Source organism: Henckelia pumila, chromosome 3 (assembly GCF_033568475.1).
Source record: "Henckelia pumila isolate YLH828 chromosome 3, ASM3356847v2, whole genome shotgun sequence".
NCBI lineage: Eukaryota > Viridiplantae > Streptophyta > Magnoliopsida > Lamiales > Gesneriaceae > Henckelia > Henckelia pumila.
Window position 1 is genome coordinate 180,265,814 of NC_133122.1, and position 17,566 is coordinate 180,283,379.

General features: G+C 32.1%; 1 protein-coding gene across 3 annotated transcripts; it reads left to right on the forward strand.

Moving 5' to 3' along the window:
• Positions 1-972: 972 nt before the first annotated feature.
• On the forward strand, positions 973-5,832 carry LOC140887239 (protein PIN-LIKES 7-like). Of its 3 annotated transcripts, none has more exons than XM_073294357.1 (11): positions 973-1,130; positions 2,307-2,587; positions 2,688-2,767; positions 3,478-3,602; positions 3,697-3,818; positions 3,956-4,138; positions 4,289-4,384; positions 4,507-4,607; positions 5,112-5,164; positions 5,247-5,432; positions 5,524-5,832. In XM_073294357.1, the coding sequence occupies exons 2-11, from the start codon at positions 2,453-2,455 to the stop codon at positions 5,646-5,648; spliced, it is 1,206 nt and encodes a 401-aa protein (XP_073150458.1). In that variant the 5' UTR covers positions 973-1,130; positions 2,307-2,452; the 3' UTR covers positions 5,649-5,832. The 3 variants fall into 3 exon arrangements, with proteins under 3 accessions (XP_073150458.1, XP_073150460.1, XP_073150459.1); XM_073294358.1 differs by having other exon boundaries at positions 1,002-1,114; XM_073294359.1 differs by lacking the exon at positions 5,112-5,164.
• The last annotated feature ends 11,734 nt before the right edge of the window (positions 5,833-17,566 follow it).

The following is a 17,566-nucleotide window of genomic DNA, read 5'->3' on the forward strand; positions in this document are numbered from 1 at the left end:
AAAAGTAATTAAATATCATTAATTCTCCTCCATTGAATACATAATACCATCCAAAAGGGTGCCATAATTTATAAGTTTTTAGTAAGATAGATACAGAGAAATCGAAGAGGCAAGCATGAGATATAATGATACATATAATTCAGTTTTTTCTAAATTTTAATTGATAATATTATTTAAAGTAATTTGTTTTAAATGAAAAAATGTTATTTTTTTAATATATTTTTATGTTTGTTTATATATATATATATATATGTTAGTGTATGACACCGAAATCGAAAAGTTGTAATGATATATGATGCTATTACACATCAATTTTTTGAAATATATAAATTATATGTTTTTCATTTTTTTTATTTACATAGATGCATAATCAATAATTTAAAGTAAGTATTTTGAGCGAAAAACTTAAAGTTTTTTTTTAGAATACAAGTACAAGATTACAAGTAATCAATTACAATAATATAATGAAACTTGTCCGCACAATCGACGGAACTTGAACATTGATCCGAGACTTGCTTATCTCGCGCAAAAAAACTACTTGAATCTACCTAAATAAATTAGAAAACTACCTGCAATCAACGAAAATCGAACCAATTGAGCTCAGGACCTCACCCTAGCCATTGGGTTAAAGGCTCGTTAACTTGAAGTTTTTTTTTAAAAGACTTGTTTGGTTTTATATTAAAACCTTAAATCAAAGTCGGCGTTTATGCCAGCTGCTTATGCTTTAGGTCCTGGCTATTTATAGATATGATTATATGCTTGCAGTGAGTCAGCATCCTCCTCTTTCACTCCAACTCTTCTTCTCTTTATTATTATTATTATTATTATTAGATATTATTATTATTATTATTATTATTGTTATGTAACAGACGTAATAGGATACGATACGCAACTTTTGGGGGCCGGGTAAGAAATAAACACATTACTTCTTATCATTAATATATAATCTCTTATGATAAAAAATAAAAATAAAATTAATATATAATCTCCAGCTATATATCTATATATATATACACACAATCTCCAGCTATATATATACACACGCACAAAAACATAAACCAGGATGATCCGTAAGACACTCGGCCATGCACCGTGGATCCAATATATACCCCAGGTGCCACTAATTACAGGTTTCTTTCTCCATTTTTATTTCTATATATAATTATATATATATATTAACACACACAAACACCTGTGTGAGCGTGTGTTCTTGAATTCAAGAATCTTTCTTCTTCGTTTTTAGATAGATTTCTTTCGTCTTTTACGAGGGAATTCGAGAGGGGAGATGACTCGTCACTGTTTGGTTTCTCGATCGATTTTATTTGATTAATGGATAGTGATTTTCTTTTGTCATTAGGAATCTATGTGGTACTGCTGGAGATTTTTAAATCTAAGCGATTATTTATTTATAAAAAAAAAAAAAAGAAAATCTTAGCAAAGATATATATATGGAGTGATCTACCCTCCAAAATCGGTGTCTTTAATTTTAGAATAGGTTTTTCGTGAGATGGTTTGGATTGAATTTTTCATATTTACATTGAAAAGTAATATTTTTAACATATAATATATTTTTAATGGGTTGAATTATATAAGAGATATTTATAAATTGAATTTTGACATTGTATTTGTGTTCTCTTTATATAAAACATATGGACAAAAGAATTTAATCCATGGCCACCAATTAATGTAAGGTGGACCATTAATTTTCATTTAATTTACTACTAGTTGATCTGTACATAATTCAGTATTTTTCTTGTACGATACTTTCATAATAATTTTTTTTTTAATTTAATCGATTAAAATTTTTTTTTGTCGTAATTGGAGTATGTTCAGTAATTTAAAAGTTTGATCTTTAATTTGGTTGTGTAATTATGGTGGGTGGATTATAATCAGGATGAACAATCGCGTGTCCTTGGAGTATTTTAGGAATTAAAAAAAATTGATAGACCATAAGACTAAAGTTAACAAGTCTAAGCCTCTAGATCGATCTTAAAAACAAAAAGTAGCTACCCTGTGAGACAATTATATTTGAGACGGATGAACTATAATCATATTTATAATAAAAAATAATAATTTTGACATAAAAAATAATATTTTTTTATAAATAATATAAATTCGTTTCACAAAATTACTTGAGACCCTCTCTCAACATATGTTGCGCAGAAAGGCACGTGTGTTGTACGTGCCCCCTCCGATCCCACTGTAGAGAATCTGTATCCATCTTTTTCGGATTTAATTTCATCATCTTCTTCCTTTTTCGGCTTTAATTTCATCACATATCTTCCTTCTTTTTACCTCCGGGACAGGATCAAGCTTCTTGCGGTGTTGGACACAAATACTAGCTAGTTCATATTGGAGCTAGGCCAGAGAAAAAGATTAATCAACGGAAATTTTATTATTATAAATAAATTAATCAAAAGAGATTACTTAGTAATTTAAGAAAGAGGCAGAAATGGGATTTTGGTCTCTGTTGAAGGTGGCATCGATGCCAGTAGTGCAAGTGCTTCTGATAAGCACTTTGGGAGCTTTCATGGCTACCGATTATCTCAAACTTCTCTCCAACGATGCACGAAAATCCTTAAACAAAGTAAGTACGTACGACCTTTTTCAAGTTTAAGCGGATTTAGAACAAAATATAATATAATCATGTTCTTCGTCTTAAATAATATTTTTATTTAATATTGCAGATCGTGTTCTTCATCTTCACTCCATCGTTGGTGTTCACGAGCCTAGCGCAAACTGTCCGCTTCCAAGACATAATCACATGGTATGCACATACATATATATAATCGAGGTTCTTATGTAACGTAGGATGTAGATCATTGACATTATAATTAAGCTAGCTTGCAATGAAATTAAATTTTCGTAGGATATTGTAGATCACGTGGTGTTCTTCATGATCTTTTTGTTAGAAATTGAGATTAGTACTTAACTCATATCAAAAGTTACTTCAAGTTTGTTTTTGTCTATATAACTAACACACCAACATACCCCTCTCACGCCTAGGAATGAAACGCCTAGGAATGAAACGAAAATATTAACGGGTGGCCAACTATGGGACATGTGAGGCCAACTATCGGTCATCCAACACATAACGACATAACGGTGAAACCCAGACTCTGATACCATGCTAGCTTTTGAGGTGAGTTAGATCCAAGTCCATTTCTTAACATGGTATCAGAGCCCAAGTCTTCCGTGTGTGTTGGACCGCCCATAATTGGGTTGTCTATAGACCACCCGTTAATATTTCCACGCTCCAGATGTTCATTCTTGGGCGTGTGGGTTGCTGAAATATTGTCCCACATCGATATGATATAGTTCCTGAGAGTCCTTAATATAGACAAGGACAACCATCACCTCTTAAACTAGCTTTTGAGGTGAGTTAAGTCCAAGTCAATTTCTAACACTTTTTATCAAATATTTTCGTCGTTTAATTAATACATACTATTATTTTCTAAAAAAAAATATTATGTATAGGTGGTTCATGCCAGTCAACATTGGGATAACTTTCTTGGTTGGAGGAAGCATTGGATGGATAGCGGTGAAATTAATTAAACCAGAACCACATATACAAAACCTCGTCATTGCCATGAGTTCCGCGGGTAATTTGTTACTTATATTGTTTTTATGAAATTAATCATTATTATTTTATGGTTTTATTATCATTATTATTTAATCTTAATGATAATTGATCAGGAAACTTGGGAAACATTTTGTTGATAATTATACCGGCAATATGCAAAGAAGATGGCAATCCATTCGGAGATAAGAGTGTTTGCTCCAAAGTTGGACTTTCATATGTCTCCTTTTCAATGGCGGTGAGCTAAAAAAATTAACATAAAACCAAAATTTCAATTTCTCCTAATATTTTTATATAATAAAACTTTAATGTACAAAAGCAAAAAGTATAATGATGTATGTGATCTAATAATGCCATGTTTGGATAAATGTACAGTTGGGCGCTTTCTTCATATGGACTCATTCGTATCATTTAATACGAAGCGCAGGCGTAAAATATAGGACAACACAACTTGTAACCGATGATATTGAGTCCTCAAAGGAACCAAACGAGGACTTGGAGGATAATAACAAGAACTCACTTCTTGTCAATGGATCCCATCGTACAAACAACTCCATGGTAAGTGCATGAAGTACTTATATATATCATAATTCTAGACAAACTGAGTTTTTTTAGAAATTTAAATTTGGAAAAGAAAAATGTCTATTATTTTAATAGATTTTATTTGTAACTCTAATTTCTTATATATATTTTGTTGTGATATGGAAGATTGAATCGATGGACAATCCAACATTGTGGAATCAGATATTGGGAATTTGCCATAAGTTGGGGGAGGAGCTTCTGTCACCTCCTGTTATTGCTGCTGTGAGTAATTAATTAATTTTCCATGTACATATATGTACGAGAGATTCTATGCTAGATCAAGATATATACTCTCAGTGTGTTTTTTATACGAGATGATCATATATAATCGATCATATGTTCAGGTGATTGGATTCACATTTGGGACAATAACTTGGCTCCGAGACTTGATCATCGGAGATCTTGCACCATTAAGAGTCATTCAAGATTCCATCAAATTACTTGGGTATGTTATATATTTACACCGTCGCACACGTATTTGATAGAAACCAATGGACCCTTCAAATGAAAAAAAAAATAAAAATCATAATATTTTCTTTGGTTGGGAAAATATTTTTTTTTTTCCATTAACTTGTTCATTTTTTTTTTTGTTTTGGTCCATTAAATTTTAAATTTTTGGTTCGATACACTAATTTTTATTTTTCGATTATTTTGGTCCAACAGCTCATGTGGCATCGAAAATGATGATGTATCAAGCTGACACATGATCATCAGTTGGACCAAAATCATCGAAAATTAAAAATTAGTGTACCAAAATTTGAAAAATTAATGGACTAAAACAAAAAAATAGACGAGTTTAATGACAAAAAAAATATTTTCCATTTTTAGAAACATGTTTCATATTATCGTTTTATAACATAATCATAACTTTTGTCGGTATATATATATATATATATATATATATTTATATATATTATGAATTATGGACTCATGCTACAAAAATTTATAGGGATGGAACCATCCCGTGCATCACCCTCATACTAGGAGGCAACCTAACACAAGGCATGTATAATTTTCATCTTAGCGGAAAACATATGCTACATAATTCAACAAATATTCGCTGAAAATTGATGAACTGATGCAGGATGGAGAAAGGCGAGATTGAAGCCAACCCTTATAATTGTGGTGATTTGTGTGAGATACATAATACTTCCCATAGTTGGGATCGGAGTCGTGAAAGCGGCTTCACATTTAGGATTTCTTCCCTCCGATCCTCTGTTCCACTTCGTGCTAATGATACAGTTCACTCTTCCACCGGCCATGAGCATCGGTACGTACGTGCAAATTACACGCGTTACTTTACACCTATACAGCTCCGATGAAAAACGATCAAAATAACGGGATAATGTGTGTTGATGTAGGTACGATGACACAACTATTCGATGTAGCGCAAGCAGAGTGTTCGGTCCTTTTTCTTTGGACATACTTGGTGGCGGCTCTTGCTGTCACCGGTTGGTCCACTATTTTCATGTGGTTACTGTCTTAAACCACTCTTTGTAATTAGATCTTTAGTGATTAATATTTTCCCCCTGAAATTACAGTATACATTTCAATTCATTATAAGTCTAGTGTCTGGGCAAGATCAGATTAGAATACTCGATATGTAATGTAAGTCGAGTGACAATAACTTGTCGGGCTTACAAGATTCAATGAATTTTGAATTTCACAATTATCTTGTCGTGAATACTCGAAACCAAGTTTAACATATCTTAAAGATATTATTCTCATGATAAATCTAATGGCGATTAAGTGAGATCAAACATGGACTCTATTTGATTGGACCAATGATAAACATTGAATCTGAAAATGAGTGCAATATATATCTATATTGTAAGATCTCATTACAGTCAAATAATCCATATAGGAATGTCGATTGTTTCATTGGAAGGTCGATTTTGATTTAACCTTTATATGAAAACATTTTAATTGATATTGTTGTTCTATATACTTTCGTTACAGAGATTTTAGTCCTTAACACGATGTATATTTAGATTTTAAATTCGCTAAAAAAATTGAATATCAATCCAAATTGCAAAGAATTTTGTTGCTGTTTTACACCACGAACTTTAATTTTGAAGATCAATCCAAATTGCAAAGAATGTGTGTATTAATTCGGAATAGTTATCTCGCCTTCCCTTGTTTCAACTTTTGGCAGAAGTAGTGAAGCACCACCACATATTTGCGCCAATATATTTCAACTGCTCGGTATAATTATTTTATTTAGTTTTTTTTTAATTTTTTTCATAAAATTGAAAAAAAAAATGCGTTTCTATGTTGAAATAAATATGGCAAAAAAACAGTCAAAAAGTACATGAAATTTTAATGCTCAAGAACATTAGTAGTTTACTAAGTGATGACTGCTACTTGATTTAGGGTATTTTATTTTCTAATTTCGGTCAAAAAAATTTTTTAAAAAAATGACCTTTCGTAGTGAAGTTCAAATACACTTGAGGAGGTAATTTTTTTTATAAAAAAAAATAGTTAACCAAGTATATATATTTCCTCAAATATCTCTATTTTTTTTATGTATACGATGTGTAGCATATGTTAACTAAAATTATGTTTCCAAGTTGCCTTTCTCACTATCGATTAGATATATGTCATCATCAAGTTAATTGACATAAAGTAGGAATTGAAGTGGCCAAATCATTAACCGATTGTTCCCACTTTATTGCTCTACCCCTAGCATCATAAATTTTAATTCGATGATTAGAGAGTGTCACATGTACTTTTTCATATGAATTTACGTATTGTATTATATGAAAAGAAATATTTAAAAAAAAAATATGATTTCTTTGTAAATTTAGATTAACACTTGAGAGACTGTCCATATGATAACACGAACAAATCTCGTCGGTCGTGCCAATTATTTGGTCATACCAATCAATAATTAATCACGTTATCATTGTCAATCCCAAAATGCAGCTTCCTTAGATGTGGACGCTAACTTAACGAATAATATAATATATACTTCATATTGTGATTATATGGGATATATATGATCATAATTAATGTGGAGAACGTGCCAAACTGGTCCTTCCCAGCCATCATAAACTACAAACTGGCCCTTACCCGTTATATTTGTGACATTCGGGGCTGAAGAAGACGGGGAGTGATCGTCGATGCCAAGAGGTTGCATGGACAATGAGCGGCTTCTGGAAGGCTTCTAGGCAAAGAAAGACATGAATGAACCGATCTCATGCCGGAATGAGAGGGATTCTGAGATTGTGTAGGTATGAGACTGCACAGTTGAAGAGGAATTAAAAGATTAAAAGATTTGATAGGTACTACTCATATCACGAAGATGCATATTCTTTTCGGGAGTTCATCACATAATAACTTCAAAGTCAAGCGTGCTTGACTTGGGGAAATTATAGGATGAGTGACCCCCTTAGAAGTTTATGAGGATGCGTGTGTTTTGATACAGTGGGTCGTTACAATATTATTCAAAATAGAGTTTGATTAAAAATTTCAAATTAGAGTAATTTATCAACTCAGATGTAACCTCGATAAATTTCATAATCGAAACTACAAGCTAATTTATATAATAGATTGGAGGTTAGATAATTCAAAGCATACATAGTGTTGAACTACATCTTCGCACGCGATATGTGCGTAGATATTAAAATTTTTTATGTTAATTTTTTTTTTTGAATTCGAGATTTATATTAAAAATTTTATGGATTATATGATTATTTAACTTAAAAATTCAAAATATAGATAAATATATAAACAAAAATGTGTTAGGATATGAAGATGAAAATAAGATGTAGTTTTCCTAAATACAAAAACTTTAGGGAGACAATTTCAAGGATCAATTTTATGATATATATATATATATATATATATATATATATATATATATATATATATATATATATATATATTATTTGGACCACCCATGATTTTTTTTTATTTTTTTGGTAAATATGATTAGGAGAAAATTACACAGCACCCCCTATGAGATTTAAAAAGAACATACTTATATACTAGAGCATTGTTTGGTTTGACATATTATTAATCTATGTATAATTTATCCCAATCAATTTCGCCTTATTTTTGTCATATTATTTATCTATTTATTAATTAATAATTTTACATCAAATAAATCAAATAAATTATAATATATCTATCAAATCAAATAATGTATTAACTATTTTTTTTTATTTATTTTTAATTTACATTATATTACTTATCTATGATATACTTATCATATCACTCAAACCAAACGGTAAAAAAAATGAATAGGTTTTCTGTCTCCAATGTTTTTTAAAAAGTAGCACACTCTGCACACATGCCCTTAGTAGGTTAAGCTTGTTGCACACGAACGTCCATTACATCTGAAATCTATATTTTGAGAAATATACAAAATAGTCCTTTAATTAAGGGTGTTCACGGTTCGGATAACCGCCCGATCCGAATCGAAACCGAAAATTCGGTTCGAACCGAAAACCGAACCGAAAATTCGGTTCGGTTTTCGGATTTTTGGATTTTCGGTTCGGTTCGGTTTTTTTTTTGCGGTTAACCGAACCGAACTGAAAAACCGTTTTTTTTTTTTTTGGCTTTTTTTTTTTAATTTGAATTTTTTTACCAATCAATTAATATGTACATCAATATTGTGTGCCCATAAAATTAATTTTATTGAAAAACTGAAATAACAAAAGTCATCCTTCGTTCTTTTTTTAAAAAAACATAATTGGTTTAATTAGTTATCTAATTATTCAAACATACTTGAATTGTGGATTCAACTTGAAAAATGTATTGATTTAGTGATTTTAAAAAATATTAATTTTTGAAATAGAAATAATTAAAAATTAATGAAGTTATTTTATTATATTATATATACACATATTTGCATTATATATTACATTATTTTTATAAATTCAAAAATTATTATTATTGAAATTAAAAACGTTAGCAATTTTATTTGTTTTAAATGCAGTTATTTTCAAATATATTTTTCGAAGTATTAAATCACAAATATTTGATTTAACCATTAATTTTTTCCAAAAAATTATTCGAATAACTAAAAATATTTAGTTTTTTTTTAAAAAAAAATTATTTTAATATTTTTTTCACAAAAACCGATTTTTAGAAAAAACAAAAAATTCAAATTTTTTTTTTAAAAAAAAACCGAAAAACCGAACCAAAAAACCGAAATAATTTCGGTTAAAAACCGAACCGAACCGCCCACTTGCGAAATATTGATTTCAGATGTAATGGACGTTCGTGTGCAACAAGCTTAATTGTCTTCTTTCTTTAATAAGTAAAAATGGTATTAAAGAGATTATATCTATTATTTATATATATTACTTACGCAACCGATACATATATATTATACACATACGCAGTTTTTTTGTTTCCATCACAAAGTCTTTCTTCTGCTTGTTTGATTTTCGTCCATCTTTTTCGATCTAATTGGCTGCGTAATAATCCCAAGAATACCACTTCTCTTTTCTCTTTTACATGTATCAGTTTTAGGCTTTTTGCTTATGTCTGGTTTTGTGTTTTCTTCACACATTAATAAAGTGTTTTTTCTTATGGGTTTTGTGTTTTCTTGATAGATACATTGACGGGTTTTTGCTTCGATGCTAGGCGTGGATATCTTCTGCTCTCACATTAATATTTGATTTCTTGAACTACACTCGCCTTAAATTAAAGGCCTCCGTTCGAAACCCACTTGCGAAATTGTTTTTTGTTTTCCAATGTTAGATGTCGCACTTTACTTGCGGGATATATATATTGAGAATTCGATCATCTGATTAATTTGGATATTTTGTTTCCGTGCAGAAACACTACAAGTACTTTACTAGTGGTGATGGCAGATTCGTTCGTGTTGCGGGTATAACGAAATCGAATTAGGCTATGACTTGATAGGTGGGGCTTTGGTTCAGAAGGCATTGTCACGCGGAAATAACATTGATTAAGAAACTATAAGAAGAGCAGAAGAACTCAAGAGAAATATCGTCACCGGAAAATCAAAGACGAATCCCAAGGTAGGAAAACAAGAATCAAGTTCACTGTTCCAAAGAAATCGAGATATTGTAAAGGCAATCCGAAGTGCGAAATCCGAAAGTTATTAGATCAACCTTCAATATCCACTTCAGGCTCTTGAAGTGGATGGTTGATCTAATGCCCTAGACGATGGACCGGGCTCGGCTCTTGAAGTGGATATTGAAGGTTGATCTAATAACTTTCGGATTTTGCGCTTCGGATTGCCTTTACAATATCTCGATTTCTTTGGAACAGTGAAGTTGTGAACTTGATTCTTCTTTTCCTACCTTGGGATTCGTCTTTGATTTTCCGGTAACGATATTTCTCTTGAGTTCTTCTGCTCTTCTTATCGTTTCTTAATCAAGTTTATTTCCGCGTGACAATGCCATCAGATCCAAAGCCCGACCAATCAAGTTATAGTCTAATTCGATATCGTTACCTGCGCGACACTAACGGAAACCACCATCCCTCCGAGTAAAGTACTTGTGGTATTTCTCCACGGAAACAAAATATTTTAATTACTCACACGATAGATTCTCTCAATATCCCATACATAAAATGCGATATCTAACTTTGGAAAACCAAAAAAAAAAACAATATCTTAAGTGTTTTCGAAGAGAGGCCTTTCATTTAAAACGGACGTATATAGTTCAAGAAATCAAATTATAACGTAAGAACAGAAGATCTTCGTCCCCTAGTATCGAAGCAAAAACCCATTATTGTATCGATAGAACACAAAACCTACAAGCAAAAACCCATTAATATTGTATCAAGAAAATACAAAATCCATAAACAAAAACCCTAAAATGATACGAATATACTGATAGATATAAAATTTATTTACGTAACTTTTATTCTTGTTCAAGAAAAGAGAAGTGGTTTTCTAGGGATTATTACGCAGCGAATTCGATCAAAGAGGAAGGGACGAAAATCAAAACAAGAAGAGAGACTTTTTGTGATATATGGAAACAAAACAACTTCTTCTGTGTATAATATGTATACGTCCGTATGCACGACTATGTGTCATATATACTGGTATTCAGATGCACTTTGAGAACTCGAAAAATTTCAGTTCAGTTCACTTCAGTTAGCAATTTAGTTCATTTCAGTTAGCAATTCAGTTCAGTTCAACTCAATAGCGAAGCCAGGATTAACAATCTAGGCGGGATAAAATTTTAAATTCTAGAATCCTTTAATTTTTTGAATCGAGTCACGTGGAAAATATCAAATTAATCCAAAATTTTATAAAATTAATATATACAAAAAAGTTGGGCCACTCGGGTTTGATTATTGTTATGAATTATATGTATAAACTTCTCTGAAAAATGATTTTAAAAAGCTAGGATGATTCCTTCATTTACTGAGTGAGGACCTTATCACTCACCTTGCAGCTAACACCATCTCAGATAAAAATGAATGAGAACTAGAAAAAGATCATGTGTGAGAATTCGAAATTTCAGTGGATTGAACTGATGTAGACTGAAGTGAGGTAGACTGAAATGAGGTAAACTAAACTGACCAGTTGACCAAGACCAGTCCAGCTCCACGAGACTGATGAGTCGCTAGACTGAAATTCCAGAAGAAAGCTGCTCTAGAGTTATAACTAACACATTAACTCGTATTAATGACAATTATGACAATTAAGAGCAATAAATATGAAGCTTAGTAGTTGGAATTCTGCTTATAAATAGTAGTCAGATTATGAGAAAAAGGTTACTCAAAATCTAAGCAAAAACACAGCATAAACGAGAAAGTAGACTTTCAAGATATTCAGTTGAGGGAGTCCAGTTGACGTTCAGTTACGCAAGTGAAGAAAAACTCCAAGGCAACCGAAATATTTTAGCAATATCCTGCAAGTCGGCGTTTTAAAGTACCGAGTTTATGTCTATATGTTTTAAAACTGATTCCAGTGTGTTATTGTATTCAAAATCCTGATTTTAGGAAAACTGAACAACTGATTTTTGATGCACTAAATCTTGTGAATTAGTGGTAGAAATATATATTCTAAACACTATCGATTTCTGATTATTGTTTACTGTGTTAGATATTTAATAATAATTGTGATTGAACAATATATCACAACAGTCAAGAATTCATGTCGAATTAAAAGAAAATAAATAACAGTAAAAACATACATGAATCCATTGATTGTTTTAGAGTCAGAGTTATGGATCTTCCAAGAAAACAGAGAATCGACCACTTTATTCTTGCCGGAAATGGGAGCCAGGATAGAGATCTAGAATATGTATGTCATATATATTCTGTATTATTCTCCTCTGCATCTTGGGGACCATAACCATATAAATATAACCTAAGCAGTCTTCCACCCATCACAGAAGACCGAATTGGACTGGGTTTCTACACATAAGGTGGACCATACCAATTTATTTTAATACTTTGGAAACCCATAATTAATCACATCACTTTATTGGGTTATTTATTATATAGCAGTCCATGTACAATTAATTAATTTATTAAGCCCACAAAAATAGTTTCAACAATCTCCCACTTGGGCTACATAAGTTATCCGGATATTTTACACGCAAAAACTGGATTGAGCTCTTGCTACCTAAACCAAAATATTCTTTAAAAATCTGGTCTATTGATTATGCCAATATAGAACCAAAAAAGCTTTCGCTACTTTTATAAATCACTAGACCCATCAGTGATCACAATAAAAGCATAACCAATAACATAGATCAAGCTGTATGGATGTGTAGCATGGAAATACACAAATATGAACCAAGAAATCTACATGTATTTCCAACTGGTCCTCTTAATCACTCAAAGAGTCTAATAACAAATATTCCTCTTGACTCAAAGAGTCTAATAACAAACTTTCAACCATATGCAAAACTGCCACGAAAGTCAGCACTTTATTTCAAAGTAATTCAAATAAAACTTAGTTTGTACAGAAATTTAAATCATGTCAAATGAGTCATTGCTCAAATCAAAAGTAAACTCCCACTATACCGGTATATCATCTATATGGACAACAACAATGTGTGTCACATGCCCATAAAATATCATGGGTGGCCAACCCATAACAAATGCATCCGCAGTTATGGAGTTTGAAAAATTATGCTCAGTTGACACACAATCACTCTGAATTATTTCCTTCACAACCAAAAACTTCATGTCAATATTCTTTGACTTGGGAAGCTTTAGTTGCAATTTTAATTTAGGAATTTTATTATCACAATTGATCCTCAATAGTTTCTTAGACCAGTGATCATTTTCGGTGATAAAATTCCGCAACTTTATTCGGAGTTCGTATATCTGACTATATCCAAATTTCAGATCTCCAATATGTGAAAATAAAATCTTTAGTTCAATTTAAATACCGCATAACCCAATTAATAATCCAACATCGGGTTTCTAAAATATCTGCCCAACATTTCAACAATGTACACAATATTCAAACGTGTATAAACTTATTCATGCATAAACACTCTCACTGAACATGAGATATATTTAACGATCAATTGCAACAACATGAACATTAATATATTTTCCTTAATGTTGACTTTCCCAATGTACTCTCCCATTAAAGTCAACAACCTTGATAAACTTTACATGTCCATTTCAAAAATATTCAAGGAACCAATACCAATCACATTTGAATTTTAGAAAAAACTTGAAATTTCATAACCAAATGAATAAATTGATTTTTTCCAAAATGGAACTAAAACCTTTTTTGTGTCAAAATGATCGTACAATAAAAATATTGTTTCAAATACAAATAATAAAATCCAGTTCCCCAATAAATCTTAAAAATATCATTAGCATTCGCGACATCTTTATTGTCATGTTCCCATATATATGTATCTTTTGCCATCAATTTACAACCGGTACCTGAGGCAAAACTTTTTTAAGAGATAATTAACGCATTTGAGATAATCCTTATTCACGTGCTATTGAACTTTATTGCAAAAGAAATAAGTTATCACCTTATCTTATTTCCATTTCCCACATTTTGAATTACCAGAACTTGATGTGTTTATAGTAAAAAACAAATTAACACCATTTTCACAAATAATTGTACCCATTATGATATCTAACGTAGAACTTTATTAAACTCATGCAATTTGACCGCTCCCACTTTTCAAAACAACCATTCGATTAGCAGAATTTTCTTTAGTCAAAGGTGCGGGAGATCTTCCTCGGCGCATAGTCTAAATCATACAATCGAGCAAAATCATAACATGCTCTTGCTATTTCTTAAATTTTGAACCATTAATTAAGCACTGAAATGTTGTTTAGATTGGCAGATATAGAAGATGCTACAACAAAATAGAACAAAAAACTCACAATAAATAATAGTCAATGCATATATTTAAATTAATAAACCACAAGAAAATATATACATCAAGGTGGTGGGCCCGTAAAAGATACCTAACACAACATTGAAATTTAGTCTTTGGACATAAATAACAACTTGTAAGTGGTATACTTAATATCATGTTTGTTAAATATGGATAATAAATCCGGTCAACAAAAAGCCTTTCTTTGGACCGACATATTGCATGCATGGATAATTCCAAAATCATCACATATTTAATACCACATAAATTGAACACAATTTAATGTCGTAGGATGGATGTGCATACGATATGGCCAGAAAATAATATTCTTTTGGGCCAATTATTTTTTACATAGATATAACAAACTTAATTAAAATATATATTGTGTTTATGATCTGGCCAGAAAATAGTCTTCCTTTGGGCCGAGTATTTTTCGCATAGATTTAGACACACTCAAACACCAAATACCGTGTCTTCAATCTGGCCAAAAATAGTCTTCTTTTGGGATGACTATATTTTGCATAGATTTAAGAACACTTTAGAATCAAATATTGTGTTACAATTTGGTCAAAAAATAACCTTTCTTTGGGCCGATTATCTTTCGCATAAATTGAAACACAATTTATTTTATACCTTAAAAATATTTTTATATCTCAAAATTAACATAAACCATCAAGTTAATTTAAATTTAACCAAATGAGATATACAAGATATTCATACACAAAATTCACAAGAAAATTTAATGAACTTTAATGGGCCACGAAAAATATAGAGACCCCTGATTTTACCAAAATATTTATTCCTTATGCATGGAAAATATTTTTTATACCTCCCAATTATTCATCACCAATTATTTTATCAAAATAACCATATAGATGATAAAATAATGAATAATTTCATACTGATTTTGTTTCATGCAGATAAATGTTCCAGAAATTAAATTTAATTTCACACATTAAAAAATTGAGCAATTCACAATATCTTGAAAAATCAAGATCCATAATTTCAAAATTTGAGTATGCATGTAGACAACCAAACATGTCCTTAAATCAAGAAAATCCCCAAATCAAAACCAAACCCTAACCCATTAACCCAATTCACGCCGCCACCTCCTCCCCCGGCCATACCCACTGTCAGCAACCATGACCCATGGCCGCCTGCTCACGTCCGACCAACTATGAACCTTTTTCGGCCATCAATAGATCGTTTATTCATTTTTTTAAGATTCTGTCACACAGATGCAAGTTCAGGCAAAAATCTGGCCAAATTCGAAAATCACCTCCGTCGAAAACCACCCACCATGCCTCTTACCGTTCCTAATTGACATTCAATGTCATGAGAAGCAACATAAATGGTCTGAAATCAATAAAAAAATGACCCAAAATTGGACATAAACCACGCAAAGACAAAAAACGCGATTTTTCGACCCCTTATGCGGTGGTTCCGGCAAACAGCGGTCCCTTGGTGGTCGTCCCGACGTGATAGTCCGGCGACGTCCTTCAATTCCGGCAAGTGGATTCCTTATGGTGATTGATTTGTTTGATTTCAAAACTAGGGTTCAAGAAAATAATATTTGGAGATTTCGAAATTTTTTTTTAGATTTTGATTTTCTCAAAAAAATTTGATTTGAATTATTTATGAAAATCAAATTGATTTTCCAGATCAATTAATAAAAAAAATTCTTTATAATTCAACATGAACGTGGCTCTGATACCACTTGGTAGAGATTTAATAATAATTGTGATTGAACAATATATCACAACAACCAGGAATTCATATCGAATTAAAAGAAAATAAATAACTGTAAAAGCATACATGAATCCCTTGATTGATTTAGAGTCAGAGTTATGGATCTTCCAAGACAACAGGAATCGACCACCTAATTCTTGCCTGAGATGGGAACCAGGATATAGATCTAGAATATTTATATCGTATATATTCTGTATTATTCTCCTCTGCGTCTTGGGGACCATAACTGTAGTGACCCTGCATGGAATCACCTACTAACTGGCAACAAATAGCATGCATTAAACTTAATACAGCAAAATACTGAACAGAGTAAAAACGTGCGGAAACTTAACCATAATTAACATATCAGCTTAGTAATATAATCCAGGCTTAAATCTGTAGTGATACAACCATATCGAATTTCTTAAAATAAACATTATACAACTAACAAATCATGTTGTATAATAAACTCCTCAAGGCTCCTGCTCCCTAGTCCTGCCTTGAACTACCAGCTCCGTCCATCCTGCGACCTGCCTCATGGAATAGGGTGTCTAAGATAACAACTAGGACGTGAGCGCTACGCCCAGTACATAGACATGAGTAAACATATGTATATAATGCATGCAACATGATGACTGGTACAGGGTCATCTGAAAAAATCATGCTCAGAACCGGCGCCATATGAGTGCTGCCACCGCACGGATCAACCTCTGGGTGCAACCACACTCGTCTAGTACACCAGAGTAGACAGACATAAATGCCCCCGCCGTCGCGGTACCCTCAGTGACAGACTATCGAGTATAGAGCTGAGCGGCTCTATAATCAGGTATAACAAGGAATAGGCTCAACGTGTATATGCACATGACATATGAGTATAGAACACGGTAAAACATACATCATGCCATATAATAATGCCAAATAAATGCAACATATAAACATGTATACTCGCTGGCAATCTCAGTCAATGTGTACGTACCTCTAGGCTAGTTCAAGTATAATAGGATCCTAGGTTCCAAGCCTATATTCAAAAGTTCACCGTATCACTACATAAATTCTATAAGCCTTAACTAAGCTAATAAGTACTCCCAAAACTTAAATAGATTCCCGGACCATACCTTCGTCCGTAGTTAGCCCTTTGGAGTCGCTAGTCCCGGATGACTATAACCACCCCTTGGTTATTCCAGAACCTCTATTATAACCGATAGGACCCTCAAGTGTATATCTCACACTATATAACTGAAGAAGGAAACTCGGGAATTCGTAATTGAAAATGAACTCTGAACGGCCCTATTTATAGCCAAATTTCTCGGCCAGGATCGGAACTTCCGATTTCGGGATCGGAGCTTCCGATCCAGCTCATTGCGTGCATGTCTGCCAC